The 20,591-nt window shown below is 49.7% G+C and overlaps 1 protein-coding gene across 15 annotated transcripts; it reads left to right on the top strand.

Annotated features, from left to right (window-relative positions):
* Positions 1–35: 35 nt before the first annotated feature.
* On the top strand, positions 36–12,056 carry FXYD5 (FXYD domain containing ion transport regulator 5; the record flags this gene model as incomplete). Of its 15 annotated transcripts, none has more annotated exons than XM_082677720.1 (12): positions 49–160; positions 486–578; positions 688–803; positions 892–952; positions 1,453–1,545; positions 2,736–2,816; positions 3,569–3,622; positions 4,078–4,122; positions 4,946–5,044; positions 7,674–7,742; positions 9,056–9,085; positions 9,165–9,307. In XM_082677720.1, the coding sequence occupies exons 4-12, from the start codon at positions 892–894 to the stop codon at positions 9,305–9,307; spliced, it is 675 nt and encodes a 224-aa protein (XP_082533846.1). In that variant the 5' UTR covers positions 49–160; positions 486–578; positions 688–803. The 15 variants fall into 15 exon arrangements, with proteins under 15 accessions (XP_082533853.1, XP_082533848.1, XP_082533849.1 ...); XM_082677725.1 differs by lacking the exon at positions 486–578 and adding an exon at positions 11,742–12,056 and having other exon boundaries at positions 72–219; positions 9,165–9,239; XM_082677722.1 differs by lacking the exon at positions 486–578 and having other exon boundaries at positions 42–219; positions 757–803.
* Between the last annotated feature and the right edge of the window lie 8,535 nt (positions 12,057–20,591).

Raw genomic sequence — 20,591 nt, 5'->3', positions numbered from 1 at the left:
CCCCGGGCTCTGAAGCCAGGAAACCCAAGAGGAAATGACTGAGCCCGTCTCGGTCCCCGCCCGCCAGCGCTCCCCTGGCCACACCCTCCGCCTGGACTCAGCCACTGCAGCTGCCCTCTCCGCACGAGGCTGCCGGCGGCTCGGGACCACCAGCTCTGACGTGAGTCTCTCCTCCGATCTTCCTCCGTCCGCTCCCCTCTGCCCAGGGGCCGGGCTCAGGTGGGTAGAGAGCGATCTTCTTGGCGCCTCTCCGCGCGCCCCCCCCATGCATGCTCCCTGTCCCTCCGGCTCCCCAGTACCTCCGCGTGCGGCATTGCTTCTCTCCTCCTGCCTCAGTCTCCCCAGCTCGCCTCCATCCCTCTCACCCTCCCAGATCTGCCCAGCATCCTGCTCTATTGTCCCTGCAGGGAGGCCCCTAACACCAGCTCACTTTTTCCTCTGAGATCAGGAGCACATTACTCACTCTTCCTCTTTCCCCCTCCTAGCTGACTCCTCTGCTCTGAGGACTGCCCCGGAGGGAGGGACCGAGGTCCTCAGATCTCCTCCGGTGCCCCAGATCCCTCCCCTCGCCCTGCACGGTCAGTCCTGCCTAGCCCTTGAGTGCTTCTCTGCCTCAGCCCCGTGCAGTGGCTGCTACTTGAAGCCTGCTTTAGTCTGATGCTTCTTGTTTTCTTTGGGGACCCGCAGAGGGAAAGAGGGAGTGACTGCTGGCGATCCCCACTTCTGAGACCCTTCCCCTGGCCCTCCTTCCCGCAGCCAAAGACCCTGGCAGGGGTCTCTGAAGCCAGAGGTGCCTGCTCAGGGTAAGGAAGGGGGCTGCAGGGTCCCCGCGGGTTGCCCTGGGCCTGCCTCACTGACATCATGGCTGACCCCCGCTCTGGCTTGCTCTAGATGTCGCCCTTTGGTCGCCTGTGTCTTCTGGTCTTCGTTGGCCTGATTCTCCCCGCCAGAGGTAAGGCCCAGCCCTGACTCCACCCTGCTGCAGAGCCCTCAGCCCCGCTCCGGGTGCATGTGTTGCTGGGTGGACGGCTGGTGAATTTGGACGCTCTGTCCTGTGTCCTCAGTCCCCTCCTGAGCTGGCACCAGGAAGTGGGGGCCCCAATAAGGGGGCCAAGGTTACACCCTGTTTAGGTACCTCAGACCTGGGTGGCCGCTTCCAACGAGTCTGGCCAGGGCCTGTCCTGCTGAGCATTTCACCTCCAAGAAGGACTCAACGGAGTTTGATTTGGCGGGGAGGTGGGTGTCGGTTTCCTACTTGGCAGCCAGGAACACCGGACTCACAGCAGAGCAGCTCCCTGGGATCCCCGGGTGATATATGATTAGGGAAAAGGGTGAGCTGGGGCCAGTCCAGGAGTTGGAGATGTCTCACCCTTACCTGAGAAGTGTTTTCTGAAGGCAGTCCCTGTGGGGGGCCTTTGCAGGTGCTTTCTACATGACAGGTGCTTGTTTCAGCTCCAGCTCTACTCTGTGATGCTGTTGTCATGACCATTTTACAGATGAGGAAACTGAGGCCCAGTGAAGGAAAGTGCCCTGTGCCAGAGGCTAGTGAGTGGAGGGGCTGGGCTACAACCCTGGAACCCAGAGCAAACTCTGCACTGAAGCTGCCCCATTTCTCTTTGATAAAATGGGTTTCCTGTGTTCATTCAGTCATTCAACAAGCGTTCACTGAGCAGATCCTATTCTAGGCACTGGGGAAACAGCAATTGCATAAAACAGGAGCTCACATTCTAGTTGGAAAGACACACAGTAACTGACACATCAGTAAATTATATAGTATGCTAGAAGGTGAAAAGTGCTATAGAGAAAAACAGAGGAGAGAAATGAGGATTGTTTAAATAGGATGATCAGGTAAGACCTCACCAGAAGGTGACATTTGGGCAGACACTTGAAGGAGAGGAGGGAACAAGCCAAGCAGGTATGTAAGGAACGAGTGCTGTCTGGAGAATGTGAGTGACAGCAGGCAGGCCAGGGTTCAGGTTCGGGTTTGGGTTAGGGTTAGGGTGGGAAGGGGCAGGGTGGTAAGAGGAGAGGTCAGAGAGGTGACAGGGGACCGGGTGGAGGGGGGACTTATGGGCCAGGTGAGGACTTTGGCTCTTACTAGGAGTGAGATGCAGCCAGAGGAGGGCCCTGATCTGACTCGGGTTCACAGGCTTCCTCTGGCTGTGTGTGGGGAGCAGACTGTAGGGGCGGGATGGGAGCAGGGAGACCAGGGAGGAGGTTGTGTGATGGTCCAGGAGGGAGAGCATGGAGGCTGGGCCAGGGTGGGGGACAGTGGCTCTATCCAGCACTGACTGCATGTTAAGCAGTGCGGGAGACCTCCATCTCATTTCACCCTCTCTACAGTCCTGAGTAGTAGATTCAAGTATTATCCCCACTTTGCAGATGAGGCAGCCGAGGCTCAGAGAGGGGCTTCACTTGCTCCGGGACACACAGCAAGGAAGTTATTGGGAACAGATTTTGAGATCAGGGCCCTGGCTGAGTCTAGCACCTGGGCTCCTAGGCTAAACTGCCTCTCTCACCCCACAAGGATGGGTAGGGAGAGGCAGCTGCAGGTAGGGTGCTGGGGTATTAGCATTTCTTAAAACACTTCCACCAAAGCTGATCACACATCTGTCTGCTGCTCCAGGGCTTCCTGGTTATCCCCCAAAGTTTCAGGAGGGAGGGCGGGGTAGGGGTTTCGGTGAGAGAAGGGGGACCAGAGGCTCCTCCCTGACTTCTCATCCTTGATTTCCCAGGACAGACATTGGAGGAGGCCACCTCCGTTACTCTAGCAGACCCAGTCACTGAGAACGTTCATGCCCTGACTCCAGCCCCAGGTGAGGAAAGAGGGACAGGTTTGTCAAGATCCTGTCATTGCAAATAACAATGGCAACAAACATCTCAAACTTGGACCAAACGGGATTGTTTGGATTTGTGTAATTGAAAAGTTCAGGGGTAAACCTTCAGGCATGGCTCCGTCTAGGCTCAGATTATGCTATCAGGAACGTGGCTCCATCTCCTGGTTCTGTTTTCTCTGTGGTGGCTTCATTTTCAGGCAGATTCTCCTCTTATGGAGCAAAGATGGCCCATAGAGACCTGGAGCTTCTATCCTACCTGCTAAGAATCCAGAGGAAAGAGAATTTCCCCTTCCCCAATCCAGCAGATGCCCCAGAGCTGAGTGTCAGTGACCAGGCTCAGGTCACACACCCACCTGTGAGCGGATCATTGTGGCCACAGGCATAGAAAACTCATTGGCCAGACCCGGGTCTTGTGTTTAACTTCCAACAGGGCTGGTGCCAGGCCTGTTGAACCAAGTGGACTGACAGTCAGGGAAGGATGGTTCCCCAAAGGAAGTTCAGGGGGCTCTTACCAGACGGGGGTGGGTGTTGAGTAGGGGAAAAGACATCTGTGGGAGGGGAGGGCCTGAGGCCAGGGAGATACTGGCATCCCATTTGGGCAGTTAGCAAATGGCTGGATTAATTCGTTTCCATGACATCAAATTTGAGTTGCTGTGGAAATCCCCCTGTACCTCCAGCCATGCACCTTCTCTGCATCTTCTCTCTTTTCTCTTCCTGTTTCCGGACTCCAGACACCGTCCAACCAGAACTCCAGCCCACTCCTCAGACTTCAACCCTGCAGGCTGGTAATGAGTTGGGCAGGGGCAGAGGGTGGGGAGGTGGGCCTGGGACAGACATTGTTGCCCCTCTTCCTCTGACACTCTGGGTCCTTGATTACGCATTTCAGTCCCCCAGTGCTGAATCCCCAGGTTTACTTTGTCGTGGGGCAGCCAGCTAACTCCATTCACTTCTTGTAAAAATTGTTTGAAATCATGAAAAATAACATGCCTATAGAAAAATATAAAAACCATAAGTGTACAACTTAAATTACTCTAAGTTGAACCCATGTAACCATCAGCCAGGTCAAGGAATAGAGCTTTGCAGACACCCCAGAAACTCCCTGTATGCCAACCCCTTCATTTTCTTCCTTTTATCTCTTTATCTTTTTCCTTTTTTGAATTTTCAAATCATTTCTTTCACCCTTTCTTGGAATATAACATCATTCAAAAAGTGTTCACCAGTTTTGTCCATTACTGTTTAGTGGTACCTAAACACGTTCTCCTTGGAAATAAAAAGAATATTGCAGGTAAGATGAAATCCCTTCATCCACTCCCCATTCTCATTCTCTTCTCCCTCTCTGAGAGGTCCCCACCGTTAGCGTTACATTGGGAGTAGTTCCCCAGTGATACTGCATCACGTGTATTAACTGGGGAAAACATACTAATTGGGAGGTGTCGTTGTGGGAGCTTAAGAGTACTGTATGACTGTTGTTCAGCAACTTGCTTTTTTTCCCCCATGCAATAATGTGTTTGGAAGCTCTTCCCACAGTCCTATAGAAGCATCCATGTGGGTCTTTTTCACTGCGTGGCATTCTGCAGGGTGCCGGTGCACAGCTGATGAAGCCATGCCCATCTTGATGAATATATTGGTTGCTTCCAGTGCTTCTTGTTGCTTGCAGTGCCGCAATGAGCAAGGCTGTCCCCTCCTCCTTGAGCACGTATAGCACAAATTAAGTGCCGGTCATGGTTCTAAATATTTCACCCTCATTCACTCATTCAATCCTCACACAAACCCTCTGAGATAGAAATGAGCATTAGCTTCGCTTTACAGGAGGCTCAGAGTAACTCACCCAAGGTGTCACCGAAAGTCAGTGACACGGCTAGGATGAGGGTCCAGGAACCTGGCTGTAAAGTTTACCCACGACACGGTGGGGCAAAGGCACACTGATTTGCCCTGCCACCAGCGGCGTGTGAGAGAGTCCCCCTCTCTCATCCCCACAGCAGCACTTGTACATGTATGTCTTTGATTTTTGCCAACTTGAGGAGGGGAGAGGGCCCCTTGCTGCTTTCTGCAGGTCCCTGATTCGCTTCTTTCTTACCCTCCCCTCCTTTCTCTTCCGACCTGAGTAGAAGCAACCCCGAACCAGATGGAGATCCACACCCAGCAACCGACGGAAATGGATGTGCTTCTAACACCAGGTCCGGGGACAGACAAGAGCAGCACGCAAGGTAGAGCCTGGGACTAGAACAGCAACATATGAGTTGTGTTTAATTCTCCATCTAGGTCGGCATTTCCCTGAGTACGTTTCTCAGAGCACCTGTTTGGGGAATTAATACATTTTTCAAAAAAATTTTCTCAGTTTGCGGTCAAAGGTATTCGGGAAACTCTGAGTTAAAGTTAAACACGTTTCTATCTGGCAGGACTTCTCGGAGTCGTAATAAAGCTTGTTTGTAGCAGACATCCCAAGAGGGAGCATCTAGTTTGCAGCGTTTTCCAAACTTGGTAGACTCAGGAACCCTCTTTATTCAGATCCCTTCGAAGGGCTGGTGCGGGAAATGTACCTGTAGGTGTTTCCTTGGTGTAGATCTTCTTAATTTTAGAGCAGGAGCTGTTCAGTTGCAAAACTCGGAAAACCCAACTGGAAAAAAAAAAAAAAAGATGTATTAGCGATATACGCTCTGTAAAGTACAGAGGCACCAATTTCAGGCACAGCTGGGCTCAAGCACTGTCATCATGACTGACTTGCTTCCTCTCTCAGCTCTGTTTTCTTCATTCTCAAGCGGCTTTTCCCCTCTTAGTGACAAAGGTGGTCCCGTAGCTCTAAGTTTAGGCTACAAACTCAGCAGCTAGAGTGCATCTCTAGCTGAAAGGCCTAGAGTTGACTCTCATTGGCCCAGCTGGGGTTATGTGCCTATGTCTGACCAATGGGAGCCTGGGAAATGAACAGCTCTGACTGGTCAGGCCCTGAGTCTGTGCCGCATGTCTGATCTGCATAGACCAAGAGTCAGGGAAGAGGTGGCTCCCCTCAGGACAAGGGAGTTAATGTTACCAGAGGCGTGGGAAAGGGGGGATGAGCAAAAATAAAGGTAATAGGGGGTCTCTAATGCCTGTGTGATGATCCATATTTGAGAGGCAGCCCCCACTAGAAAGTACTATAGATTAGGCCACTCCCAGGCTGAGTTGCACGCATGGTTGCTCAGACTGGGCACTGCACAAGAGCACTACCTAGAAGGTCACACCATTCTGCTTGTAGATTTTTTTATCATTGTTACAACTTCCCAGTGATGGCAGTAAAGCATCTCATTCTGAAAGAATCTGTCTATTAAAACAATTTTACAACAGATGGAAATACGGTGTCTTGGGGAAGGGAGCTTATTTTATTTTGTACAACAGTGGGGTTTGGGGGTGTAGCAGCTGTTTCCACATTTTCCAAATGAGAAAACATCTTCACATCTCTGGATTCACTCACTCTGAGTCCTTGCTGACCTGGGTTACCCTATGTGGTATTCCTTGTTCCTGGTTGTACGTGATGGAAATTCAACTGGGTCGAGGGGGGTCAAGGAGCCAAGTGGTAAAAGGCACTGCTGAGCCCAGCGCCCCCAGAGCCTCTCTCCCTTCTTCATCTTTGTCTCTCTTGCCCTGGAGCTTGTTTTCCACCTGGCAAGGAGATGGCCAGCTCAGAACTTCCGTCACCTAGCGTCCACTCAAAAGCCCTACTTGGAATTTGAAAGGTAGGGAAAGGTGAGACTGGGTCACATGCTCCCCCTTGTGGCTGGGTTACAACAGGAGACCCAGATGGTCTGGGGAAGCAGGAACATTTCCCCCCAAAGAAAGGGGACTGTTGCCCGAAGAAGGGAGGAGTGAGAGCCAGGTAGACAATAGCAACAACGTGCTAAGGGTTTGCTCCATGCGGGACACACTGTGCTAAGCTTTCACGTGGTCACTAGTTCACTGCTGACAGCTACTCTATGTGGGAGGAGCTGTCAGTACCCCATTTTACAGGGAAGGGAACTGAGGCCCAGAGAGGTTACTTGGCTGGCCCTAGGCCACACAGTGCAAAGTGGCAGAACCAGAATTTGAGCCCAGGTTCCCACACACCGGAGTGGCCGGGGTGAGGGCCGGGGGGCGGGGCATGAGCACCACATACCACTGAGGCTGTGTTTTATTACATGTCCTGTGGTCCCTCCATCTTTACCCTGGATCTGGCTCATCCCTTTTCTTGGAAGAACTTTTCCTGAACATCTCGTAATCGGTTCCTATTTAGGGAACGAGGTGCTGAGGCTGGCCTGGGGAGCCAGGTCATGAGGCAGCTTCTCTGCATGCTGACTTCACACCGGGGCATCAGGCAGGGATGGCCGCCTCACTGAGGACATTTCTCAGTGCCAGAGCGGCAGGTCTTCCCTTGGGTATTGAATTTTTTTTTTTAAAGAGAGGAACCCGCTGATGTTTCTGGTCTGGGAGCAGAGGCAAAATTCAACGTGTTTTCTAACAAGCATCTCCAGGCTCTGTAACTGGGTCAGGGTTCTGGAGGCCCCTGTGTGGCTCTGACAGATGTGACCCTTTATTCCTGATCACGGGGTGGTCCGGGAGGTCCTAGGAGAGGAGCCAGGGGTTCCTCGGGAGTCGGAGCTGTTGGTCCTAATCGGGGGGTGCAGGCTTATTGCAGTATTTCCATACCTGCCACTCCTGGCTGCCTCTGTGGGTGGGAGGCGGGGATACCTGGCCTGCGCCCTGAAGGTAGGCGTGGGAGAGGGGCTTCTCCCAGACGCAGACGTTCAGTTGTCTTTTGTTTCCCTCCACGGCTCACTCCTGCCCTCCACCATCTTCTGGCCACTCTCTCTGCTGATCCCACTCAAGGCCCCACGCCCCCCAAGACTCAACTCCCACGCAAAAACGCCAGGACGGACCCCGCCCTCAGGCAGACTGGTCAGTAGCTCCCTTCCCAGACTGGACACAGGCTATTTCCTACTCACTGTGTGTTTTTAGCGCCTCAGTACTGCCCAGCACAGAATAGTGCTCAGTAAACAGGGGTTGGGCGAATACCTGACTTCAGGGCTGGTGTTCTTGTGGGTGGGCACAGGGTAGACACACAAGAAATGTCTGAATAGATGAATGAATGCGTAAGTGAGTGCTGCATGCCGACGACCCCCAAACCCAACGGCTTATAATGACAATCATTTAGGGACTTGCCTGGTGGGCCAGGGGTTAAGACTTGGCGCTCCCCACGCAGGGGGCCAAGTTGAATCCCTGGTCAGGGAACTAGTTCCCACATGCCACAACTAAAAGAGCCCACGTGTCGCAGCTAAAAGAGCCTGCATGCCACAGTAAAGATCACACATGCTGCAACTAAGACCGGACGCAGCCAAAAAAAAAAAAAAAAAAAAGACAACCATGTATGTAGCTCTCAAGTTTGCAGCTTAGAAGTTTAGTCTGGGCTTGGCTGGGTGCTTCTCTGGTCTCAGCTGGACTTACCTGTGCACTGGAGATCAGGTTGGGGTCAGCAGGGAGCTCAGTTTGCAGGGGCACCCTGATTCTTCCGCTCCCGGTCTTATCTTCCACTTCCTGTCCAGCCAACCCCAGTGAACAGATGGAAATCCTACACCCACGGGTCATATAGAGAGTTCATTCGTTCATTCAAGCAATATTCATTGAGCATTTATGGTGTGCTGGGCACTGCTCTAGGTGCCAGGGGTACAGCAGCGAATGAGACAGACAAAAATCTCTTCCCTAATGAAGGAAACGTTTTCATGGGGAGAGAGAGACAATACATAAGAATCATAATAACTATATATGAGGTGGTTTTAAGCTGCTGTCAAGAAAAACGAAGAAAAAAAGGAATAAAAAAGAAAAATGAAGCAGGGTTAGGGTGAGAGAACGACTGGAGAGTATTTTCTGTAAAGGGCCAGGGAGACCTCACTGAGAAGGAGCTGAGGGGGAGCCATGTGGCCATCTGGGGAAGGGAGCTTCAGGCAGCAGGAGCAGCCAGTGCAAAGGCCCTGGGGTGAGAAAGGGTCTGCATGGTCACCAGCGGGGGTGGGGGGGTGGGGATGGAGCCCAGTAAGTGAGGGGGCAAGTGAGGAGAAAAGGTTAGAGGTGAAGGGAACCAGACTGTGTGCTGAGTAAGGACTTCAGTTTTGCTCTAAGTGCACCAAGGCTGAAACGCAGGTGTCTCTGCTCTGACTCTGACTCTCACTCACCGATTCACTCCACAAACCTTTGCTCCCTTCTGTCCCCTCCAGGTTCAAGCGAGGACGACCCCTTCTCCTATGGTAAGTTACCCATGGGAGGCTGTGGGGAGAGGAGGGTGCAGGCCCCTCTCGCCACACGCTTCCATTTCTCTCTCTGCAGATGAGGGCACCCTCCGGAAACGGGGCCTGCTGGTGGCAGCCGTGCTGTTCATCACCGGCATCGTCATCCTCACCAGTGAGAACGGGGGTTGGGGGGGAGGGGCATCAGGACTGGGAGGGAGGAGGCCTTGGCTTGGACTCTGACGGAGGGTAGGTTCTTGAAGGCCCCTGAGCAAGGTTGTTTTAAAGGAGGCGTATCCATATAAGCCTCCCCAGAGTTCAGTGGCTTAAGATGATAAGCATTTACTGAGTTCTCAATTCCGCAATTTGGAAACTTAGGCTGGGCTCAGCTGGATGGTTCTTCTGGTTGCAGCTGGATTTATTCACGTGTCTGAGGTCAGCCGCGGGTCAGCAGGGAGCTCTGCTTCTGTGGGCACCTCAGTTCTTCAGCTGGTGGTCTTCTCCAGCAGGCTAGCCTGCGCTTGTTCACACAGCGGTGGCAGGGGAATGCGATGGTGCAGCTCCCCAGGATTAGCAATAGCGGGAAGCTTTGATGGCCCCGGGCTGCATGAGTGAGGAGAGGTAATGGCTGCGCCAGGGCCTGATGAGAGATGGAAGTGGAGGAGGGGGCCCCAGGCAGGAACTGTGGCTTCAGAGAGAGGTTTCCAGCCGTGCCTCCTGGGAAGCCCACCGGGAGGGAGCGGGGCAGGGGTCCAGGGGATCGGATACCTCAGCCTCTCTCTCCTCCTGCCCTCCTCTCTCCCTCCAGGGCCTGTGGGCTGCGGCCTCTCGAGTCAGCCTCCCAGGGCCCAGTGTCGAGCAGGGAAGGGGGGCAAAGGGAGATTAACAAGTGGAGAAACTAATTTTTTAAGAAGTTGAAAAAATGTTACAGATTAAGGGGCTTCCCTGGTGGCGCAGGGGTTGAGAGTCCGCCTGCCGATGCAGGGGACACGGGTTCGTGCCCCGGTCTGGGAAGATCCCACATGCCGTGGAGCAGCTGGGCCCGTGAGCCATGGCCACTGAGCCTGCGCGTCCGGAGCCTGTGCTCTGCAACAGGAGAGGCCACAACAGTGAAAAGACCACGTACCGCAAAAAAAAAAAAAAGTTACAGATTAAGTAAAACACGAGGGCAACCAGTTTGCAAGCTCTCAGTTAAGCTGTACAACCCACGCCAAGTTTTATGAGTGACCTCTCTTGTCCAACTTCCTCATCAGGAAAATGGGCACAGCCTCAGCTTTTTGCTTTAAGGTGGGAGACGGAACACTGATAGAATTAAAAAGAGATCGCTGATGCGTGTCTGATCCTGTTGAATCAGGGAGTCAAGCACTGTTGCCTCAGTTGTTCAACTTGTGCTTATAGATCCTGACTTAGTGCCAGACCCTGTTCTCTCCCCTGTGGGAAAAGTGAGGCTCAGAGAGTTGAGAAGTTTGTCCAAGGTCACACAGCACAGAAAAATCAGGGAATGACTGGACCCAGGTCTGTGTGAGGGCAGAGCCTATATGTTAGCTCTGGGGCCATAAACTGTTCCAGTGACATTTGTGAGCACCTACTCTGTGCCCAGCCTGTGCTGTGATGCTGGGGGCCCTGGTCCCCACCCTCGGAGAACTCACAGCTGGTGGGGGGATGACAATAAACAGCTCAACACATTAATGAACAGAGTGGAGCAGAGGTACAGAAAAAGAGAATTACCAGGAGGAAAATAAAGATGGATTGAGAAGGACGGGGAGAGGTACTCCCTCTAAAGAGGTAAAATCAGAATGGATTCTGATAAGGAAGATGATTTTAAAAAACAGGTAGAGGGAGCAGCAAGTGCAAAGTCCCAGACGCAGGAATGAGCTTAGCGTGTTGCAATAACCACGGGAAGAGGCTAGGGTGGCTGGGGCAGTGTGAGCGGGAGAGGGGTAGGAGGTGAGTCTAGAGGGACAGGGAGGTGTAGGTAAGGGTGGCAGCCAGGAGATGGGAGAGGGCTGTTTTCTGAAGTCCCCTTTGTTTTCTAAGATCCCCCTCATTTGCTTTGGCCCAGCCCCCTGGCCTTCCTGCTCTCCCTTAACCCCACCTGTCTACTTCTGCCTCAGGGCCTTTGCATTGACTGTGCCTTATGCCTGGAACACCCTTCCTCCATATGTCCATGTGGCTCCCCCCTCACCTCCTCATTGAGGCCCCTCTAGTCACTGCCATGAGGATGCCCTCAGCTCCTGGGTCTCCCTGCATCCTTCCTTGTTTTATTTTTCTTCCCAGCATGCATCACTGTCTGACACATCACTGTATGTGCCCTTGACTTAGTTCTTTTTCTCATTGTCGGTCTCCCCCACTAGAAAGCTCTACTAGGGCAGGGATTTTATCCATTCTTGCTCCCAACTGTGTTCCCAGTGCCTAGGTCACTGCCTGGCACAGAGTAGCTGCACAGTAAATGTTTGCTGAACACATGAATGACACAGAAGCTAGGGCTCCTCTGCGTAGGGGTGGGGGGAGGTCCCCCCTGCGGACCTTTGCACCAGCTCTTCCCCCGTCAGCTTCTTGTCACTTGCTCAGAGTTGCCTTGGAGCCTCCCGAGGGGAGGCTCGTCCTCCGGCACCCAGATCACCGCAATAATCGATATTGTTCCAACTCATGACTGAACCATTTCCTTCACCTACAGGTGGCAAGTGTAGGCAGTTGCCCCGGTTATGCCGGAGTCATGACAGATGAGTCCGTTGGAAGTGGGGGCTGATGACGCGATGGGCACCCTGAGACCGAGCCCCCGCCGGCTCACCGTGCCTGGCCTCCTCCCTCCCCTCGAAGGACCTACAGACTACTCAACAAAGCCCAGCCTGAGAGGTAGGACGTGGATGGAGCCAGAGCCGGAACTGGTGGCCTGAGCCCCCTACTCTCCCAGCCCTGCCCTCCCTGAAGGCTGACTGGCTCCCCATTTATCCATTCTGTTCCGACAAGAAGTAAAGCACTGTGGTCTTTGCGCCATGGTCTCTGATCATTCCTGACCGGGGAGTGGAAGAAAGCAGCAGTGGCTGGGGCAGGGACCCCAGGAGTAAAGTGAGGGAGTCACGGACTCCAAAGCCAAGCTGGGGGCCGCAGTGAACGAAGCCAGCCTGGGTGAGGTGGGAAGGATGCGGGCAGGGGCGGGCCACAGGGGAATCTGGCCAATGGGAGGGTCAGTGTTGGATTCCACCCATGGCAGATCGAGACCCCTGGCCTGGTCCTTGTGCAGAGCCTGGTGTCCAAAGCCAGCTCACCCCTGACACTGAGAGGCAACACTGCTAACCGGGCAAACACAGAGGGAGGGCCCAGGCCCACGGTGACCCTCTTTTTTCCCACTCTGGGTCCCTCAGCATATGAGTGTGGACACCCCACCCTGCACATCCAAGGTCCATCCACACCCCTGGTTGCCTCTTGGTCTTAGGGCTGTGCCCACAAAGAAAGCCACGCAAGCCCTGGAGTGGGCTCAGAGTAGCCTGGGTGGGGAATTCCAGGGTCCTGGGGGCCCAGAGCATGGCTGAGAAGGGGCACAGGCTCCTGAAAGCCCTTAGGTTCTGCAGCCCGTGGGGAGGGACTCAACCAGATGAGGTGGGAGCAGGCCCTCTGAAGTGCAGGGCCTGGGGTGGGGACCTCCGCTCAGGGTCAAGGGTCGTCATGCCGAAGCCAAGAGACAAGGTCCTGTTCAAGGCGGTTGCATAACAATGTTTCACAAACTTCAGGTCATAGCCTGTTCCCGGGGTTACAAAATCAATCTAGTGGGCTGTGAGTAGCATTAAAGAAAAAAAAGAAAAAGAAGTACTAAAACAGAAAATAAAATATCAGAATATATCACAAATAATATGACATTGTAGATAGATTCTTTTCTCAATTTTTGCCCCATTTTTATCCCACCTGTATTATTATTCATTTTTTAAGAGAAGAACACCCTTTTTAACTTAAATAAATATATTTAAAAAGGCATAGTGAGGGGGCCTTCCCTGGTGGCCCAGTGGTTAAAACTCCACACTTCCACTGCAGGGGGCACAGGTTAGATCCCTGGCCTAGAGAACTAAGATCCTGCATGCTGCATGGCGTGGCCAAAATAACCTCCCCCAAAAAAGGCACAATGATATATGGAAAACCAATACTGCTTCATATAAATAGAAGATAGCCAAAAAGATGAATTCAATGAAACAAATACATATATTTTATGCAATATATTGTATATGTGACATATATTATGTATAATATATGTATACTATCTATGTGATATACATCATACATGATATATATATAATATACATCTGGGGGGATACTAAAAATATTTTTTGATTGGCACTCCCCACCTACGAATCAGAACAGATACTTAACCAATCAGGAGGGAATATCATTCATATATATATATATATATATATATATATCATATATTACACATATATGTATATATTCATGTGTAATGTGTTATATCTATTAAATTGAAATATAAATTAAATATGAAATTGTCACTATTTAAATTTTTTTGACCTGTAAAAACAATTTCATGTGGTTCAACCTATTGATGATGGTGTAAAACAGATTTCATACTGCAGGTCACTTTTTAAACATATTGAAAAGCACTGGGGAGAGGGAGATATGCCTGTCACATATATGCTTGTCACATGTGGTTGTCACAGCGAAGGAACTAAGGTTCTTTCTCAGAACAGGAAGTGCTGGCAGCCACGTTTGCCCCCTGGCTGGATGGCCACAGGAGTATGTGGAAGATGTCTCTAGTATTTCCCAAACTTCAATCATCACGCATGCTCTTCACAATTTTTGCTGTATTTTCATCCTGCCTGTACTATTATTATTCACTTTTTAAAAAATCAGCTCCCTTTTTAACTTAAATACATTTATTTTAAAAGGCACAATCGTATGTGGAGACCTAGTACTGCTTGATGTAGATAGAAGATAGCCATAGAGATAAATCCAATGAAGACAAGCATGGAGAAGACAGACTGCATTCGAGCTGGATACTGAGTTGCTGGCTGAGGGCTCTGAGCTGGAGGCCAGAGTCTGCTCTGTTGGAGGAGAGCATCAGGTGTCAGGGCTGTGATTGTTTCCTTACCGCCCAAAGACACTGCAGAGTTTGGGAGGCCCAGAAGCACCCTCACTTCTGATGCCAACTATAAGACTGAGTGTGCCCAAGACCGCCCTTGGGTTTGATAATTCACTAAAAGGACTCACAGAACTCACTGAAAGTCATTATTCTCACAGTTATGGTCTATTACAGTGAAATACAGTGTTTTACAGTTCCCTACAGTGAAGGGAACCAGATTAGGATTAGCCAAGAAAAGAGACACATAGGGCAGAGTCTAGGAGCGTTCCAGACATGAAACCCCCAGTTGTCCTCTCCTAGTGGAGCTGTGGACAGTGCTATCTTCTGGCAACAGTGTGTGACAGTGCACATGGAGTACTGCCAACCAGGGCAGCTCCCACAAGCTTTGGTGTCCAAAGTTTTTATTGGAGCTCAGTCACAAAGACATGACTGACCACCCACGTGGTCACCTTACTTTCCAGCCCCTCTGGGGCTGATACCTGTGACCCAAAGGCCCTACCATAAATCCCATTGTTAAAAACTATCTAGGCTGGCCCAAGTACCCCAGGTAAAGAAAGACACTCTTTTCAGGCAGGACATTTCAGGGGCTTAGAGATTACCTTCCAGGAGCTGAGCACAAAAGCCAGCCATCTCTTTACTAAACAGAGTCTTCCTCCCTCATATCATTTGATGGATTAAATGATATTCAAAAAGCAATTTACTCTCGTGATGCAATTCAATGTGAATTAATACTGTTTGGGGCCTAAAACCATTTCGCATGCCACCACTGGAGCAAAGCCTGAACTTGAGGAATCACCAACACACGAGCATGCCTGACAGCCTCCAGGGCAGAACTAGGGCAGTGCTGACCCACTTCATCATAACTGGGGAACTGGTGCTGGGCGTCCACTCCCCCCTCATTCCATCTTCCCATGGGGTAGAGATGAAAAAGCTGATACTGTTTTTCAAAGATGCCCTTGATATGGAGTTCTGGATGCAGATTCAACTCTGCTAATTAGAGGCCCTCGTATAAATTGGAAAGCCAGAGAGATCATCCTCTGCTCTACTGGCTGCTTTCTGCTGACAAGTAGGGTTGCCAAGGTGATGAGTTTGGGACCGCACGGTTCCAGTGTCCAGTCGCTAGCTTCGTGGGCATTAAGAGGCAGTTATGCACACACACACACAAACGATATCTAAATGGCCAATAAACACATGAAAAGATGCTCAACATCACTAGTTATGAGCAAAAAGTAAATGAAAACGAGAATGAGACACCACCACACACAGAATGGCTAAAATTAGAAAGACTACCAATAGCAAATGCTGCAGAGGATGTGGAGCAAGTGGAACCTTCATACCTTGCTGTAAATTGGATTGTAAATCAGTACAGTCACTTTAGAAAGCTATCAGTTCTTTGAAAGGGTAAATGTACACTTAACCTATGATCCAGCAGTTCAGTTCTTAAATATCTATCCAAGAGAAAGGAAACCAGATGTCCAGAAAAGACTTGTACTACACAAGTGTTTATAGCAGCAATACTTGTAATAGCGAAGGACAGGAAACGATCTAAATATCCATCAGCATAGGTGAGTGGATACAAACTGTGGCATACTTGTGCGATGGAATACTACTCAGCGATAAAAAGAAGAATGACTGGTACACACGACAGCATGAATGAATCTCAGAAGCATTATCCCGAGTGAAAGGAACCAGGTACAAGAGAGCACACACTGTATAATTCCACTTATATGAAATTCTGGAATAAGCAAAGCTAATTGATGGTGATAGAAGTCAGGATAATAGTTGCCTCTACTACTATCATGTTGCCTTTACTATGAGAGCAAGAGGTTGATGGAGAAGGGACATGAGGGAACTTTCTTGAAGGATTGGAATGTTCTGTGCCCTGACAGTGATGCAGATTAATTGAATGTATATATTGGCCAGAGCTGGCTGAACTGTACACTTAAGATTTGTGTACTTTACTACATGTGAATTATACCTCAACACAAAACACAACAGACTGGAAACCAAAAGGGCAGTTATGTCCTGGGCTGCGATGACTTCCGGGTCCTGGATCAGAGATAGAGCTACAAGATTCTGAAGATGCCATGTACAATGGGTCCTCTTGATTGGGGTGGAGGGAGAAGCTCCCCAGGTGGGTCAGTTTGGTCATTGTGAAATGAGAAAAAAAATATATATATATATTTATATTTGGTTTTGCTCCCAGTTCCCGGCACACACTTCCTAAAACCCTTGTAATTTCCTAAACGATAGGAAATCACATTAGGAGCATCTTTCATTCTAATACTTGGTCTCTGATCCCAGTTCCTGATGTGGAGCTCCGAAATCCCTTGGAATTTCCTGGCTGATAGGAGTGTCTTTTGTTCTAATGAAGCAATGCCTGGTGGGCTCCTGGATGGGGGCTGGTCACCAGGAAGACCAAGGCACGGTTAGAAGCTTGGAATTTTCAGCCCCACTCCTTACCTTCCGGGAAGGAGAGAGGGGCTGGAAATTGAGTTAATGGTTGACCATGCCTACATGATGAAGTAACCTCTATAAAAATCCCAGAATTATGGGGTTCAGAGAACTTCCACGTTGGTGAGCACATCTACATACCAGGAGGGTGATGCACCCCAACTCCAGGGGGACAGAGGCTCCTGTGCTCAGGACCCTTCCAGATCTTGCCTTATGAACTTCTTCATCTGGCTGTTTACCTGTATCCTTTATCACATCCTTTATTATATGATAAACTGGTCAATGTAAGTGTTTCCCTGAGTTCTGTGAGCTATTCTGGGAAACAATCGAATCCAAGGTTTGGGGGGAGTCATGGGAACCTCCAATGGTAACCAAGTTGGACACAAGTTGTGGATGACCTGGGGCCCTGCTAGTGATTGGCATCTGAAGTGGGGGGCAGTCTTGTGGGACTGAGCCTTTAACCTGTGGTGTCTGCACTAATTCTGGTTAGTGTCAGAACTGAATTGAACTGTAGGACATCCAGCTGGTGTCACAGAGAACTGCTTGGTGTGGGAAACCCCCCCCGCCACACATCTGGTATCAGAAGTGTTGTGAGCGTGGCAGTAGTGAGAGGGTAAAGCAGAAATGCACAGGAGGAGGGATGAGTTTCTCCTTACAATCATGTTCTGGGAATCATCTACAAAGTCTTAACCTAGAGCCCATTCCACTAGCCTTTTCTTTTCTTTTCTTTTCTTTCTTTGCCACTAGCCTTAGTCAAAGAGCTTGTCAGTCCCTAATTCCCTGTATCAAGCCAGCCCATTTTTGCTTAAATATGACAGTAATAAACAATAAAATCTAAGTGGCTTACAACAACAAATATTGGTTTCTCACTCACACTGCATGTCCATCATGGGTCAGCCAAGAGCTATGATGTAACCTAAGATGATGGAGAAGCTATTACGGAAATATTCCTGCTTATCATTGACAGAAAGAAAAGAGAATAAGATGAAACACATATTGACTCTTGTAGCCTCTGCCAGGAAGGGACACTTATTATTTCTGCTGAGATTTCATTGGCCAAAGGAAATCACATGGCTACAGTTGAGTTCAAGAGAGCAGGAAACTACAACCTTCTTATAGGGAGGGAACTGTAATATAGTTCGTGAACAGTAATATAGCTTGCCGCAAAGGAAGTTAATTATCTCACATAGCAAGAATTGCGGAAGCAGAAACCGTATTCAACTGCAAGAGACATAAGCCAGAAACAACAGTGATGTAAGCAAGGTGATTTATTTCTCTCTCACATAACAGAACTCTGAAGCATGTAGTCCAAGGCTGGGGAAGGGGTCCCTTGATGTCATGAGAGACCAGGCTCCTACTGACTTACTGATCTGCCATCCTTAGAATGTGGCTGTAATCCTCAAGGTCACAAAATGGCTGCAGGAGCCTCAGCCATCATGCCACATTCCAGGGGGAAAAGCAAGAGCAAAAGAAAAAGGCAGGGTTAACCACTTGGCAACTACATTTCCCAGAGTCCTCCCCTTCCCCGTGTGCTTCTGGTTAGGGTGGGCCACGAAAGACATTCTAGTGGGAGGGTTGCTGGATGGATATTAGAGCAGCAGCCATTTTCTGGCTCACATTGGTTGTCACTTATTTGCCCACTCACCACTGATGAGTCAGCTCCTTTTAAAGAGACTTTTCAGGATCCCTTCCCAAAGACTTCTACTTACTTCTGATTGGCCACTGCTATCTGCAAAAAGAAACTAGGAAATGTAGTCTTTTGGCTGAGTCTGCAACACTCTGAATACCGCCAGGGAAAGTGATAGCCTGGAGGAATTTGTGGATATGGTGAGGAGGATGCTGAGCTTCTCCCAAGTCAAGGGATGGGAGCTCAAGCAATTTTAATTCAAATACAAGAAGAGAAGGTAATTCTTAAGACTGGAGTCTGCCGAGACCTCCAGGGGACAGCAACACTGGATCTCAGACTTGGAAAAGACACTCAGAAACCTCTCCACTAGTGCCCCAGGGCTCCCCAAAGGCTGTTATCTGCTGCCCAAACCCCTTCTAGCACGACACCTTTTTCTGCTGCGTAGTGTCTGAACTGAAGCCTCTTCCTCCACTCTTACATCAGGGGTGAGATTTCTTGCCAATAGCTAATGCAGTGGTTCTTCCCATGCAGCCAGGCTCCTGAGTACGATACTGACAAGGTTCTTGTTCTGGAAGAATTAAGGCCAAATCACAGTAACTGGAAGAAATCTGCTTTGCTCATATGAGGCTAGATTGTGCTTTTCTCGGGGCGTCGGGAGCGTCCTCCAAATGCTTACTTCAGGCAGGGGTGCTGCTTCTGAAGGGGCTGGTGAGTGAATGAACTCCGGCTCCTGCTGGTGGGAGATTAAACAGGATTTGAAACGCCCTCTGAGTGGCTTTGTGATGTGTCCACTTGGTGAGGTTAACCTACATTTCCCAGAGTCCTCCCCTTCCCCGTGTGCTTCCGGGTAGGGTGGGCCACGAGAGATGTTCTAGTGGGAGGGTTTCTGGGTGGAGATTAGAGCAACAGCCGTTTTGTGGCTCACACCAGTTGTCACTTATCTGCCCACTCGTCTCGTTGGCGTCAGGCAACAACCGGGCCAGCAAATGCTCCAGCTTCCCCTGGATCCATCTTCAGCTTCTCCAACTCCTGGGCCAGGTGCGTGCTTAGCCCTGTGATCGGGACCCTCAACTCCACTGGACACCCGCACCATCAAGGTCAAAGGTGACAAGAATGACGGGGTTCACTTCCTACACTGTTGGTGGGAATGTACATGGGTGCAGCCTCTATGGAAAACAGTATGGAGGTTCCTCAAAAAACTAAAAATAGAGCTGCCGTATGATCCAGCCATCCCACTCCTGGGCATATACCTGAACAATACTATCATTTGAAAAGATACATGCACCCCAATGTTCAGAGCAGCACTATTTACAATAGCCAAGACATGGAAGCAGCCTAAATGCCCATCGACAGATGAATGGATAAACAAGATGTGGTATATATACAATGGAGTATTACTCAACCATAAAGAAAAATGAAATAATGCCATTTGCAGCAACATGGATGGACCTAGAGATTATCATACTAAGTGAAATAAGTCAGACAGAGAAAGACAGCATGTGATATCACTTATATGTGGAATCTAAAATAGGACTCAAATGAACTTATCTACAAAACAGAAATAGACTCACAGACATAGAGAACAGACTTGTGGTTGCCAAAGGGGAGGGGTTGGGGGAAGGAAGGTCGGGAGTTTGGGATTAGCAGATGCAAACTGTTATATATAGACTGGATAAACAACAAAGTCCTACTGTATAGCACGGGGAACTATAGTCAATATCCTGTGATAAACCATGATGGAAAAGAATATGAAAAAGAATATATATGTATTACCGAGTCACTTTGCTGTACAGCAGAAATTAACATAACTTTGTAAATCAACTATACTTTAATAAAATAAATTAAAAAAAAATAAAGAATGATGGGGTTCAGTCCACCCTCGTGGCTTCCAGATTGTTCTTGCTCTCCCTGGCTTTACATCCGTCTGCCCTTCCTGACTTCTGGCCTGTGGATTTCAAGTTTCAGCATCAAGTACAGAGACAACAGCCTTACAGAGACAGCTTACCCAGCTCCCACAATGGGGAAAGGGCAAATCCCTGTAACACATCGTGTGTGTGTGTGTATCAGTGGTTCTGCTTTGCTGATATAGAATTGGGTCTAAGAGTGGGCAGACTCTTAGAAGAACAGACTCTTAAGGATGAGTTTTGGTTTTTTCTGGAATTGGTTCTCTGATCTAATCAGATTTGAAGTCATTAATGACCCTGTTTCCAGAGGTAAAGGGGACACTGAAAATCCATAGCATGAAGTGGCAGAACAGTTACTCAGATCGTGACCTGTAGCTTCCTGAATCAGTTCTATAGGAGGGAAGGTTCTGGGTGACCAAGCATTTACTTCCATGAAACATTTCAGTAAAACGAAGG

This window comes from Grampus griseus (assembly GCF_964374135.1).
Source record: "Grampus griseus genome assembly, chromosome: 19".
NCBI lineage: Eukaryota > Metazoa > Chordata > Mammalia > Artiodactyla > Delphinidae > Grampus > Grampus griseus.
The sequence above is the reverse complement of the archived record's forward strand: the minus strand, read 5'-3'. Positions and strand labels throughout refer to the sequence as shown.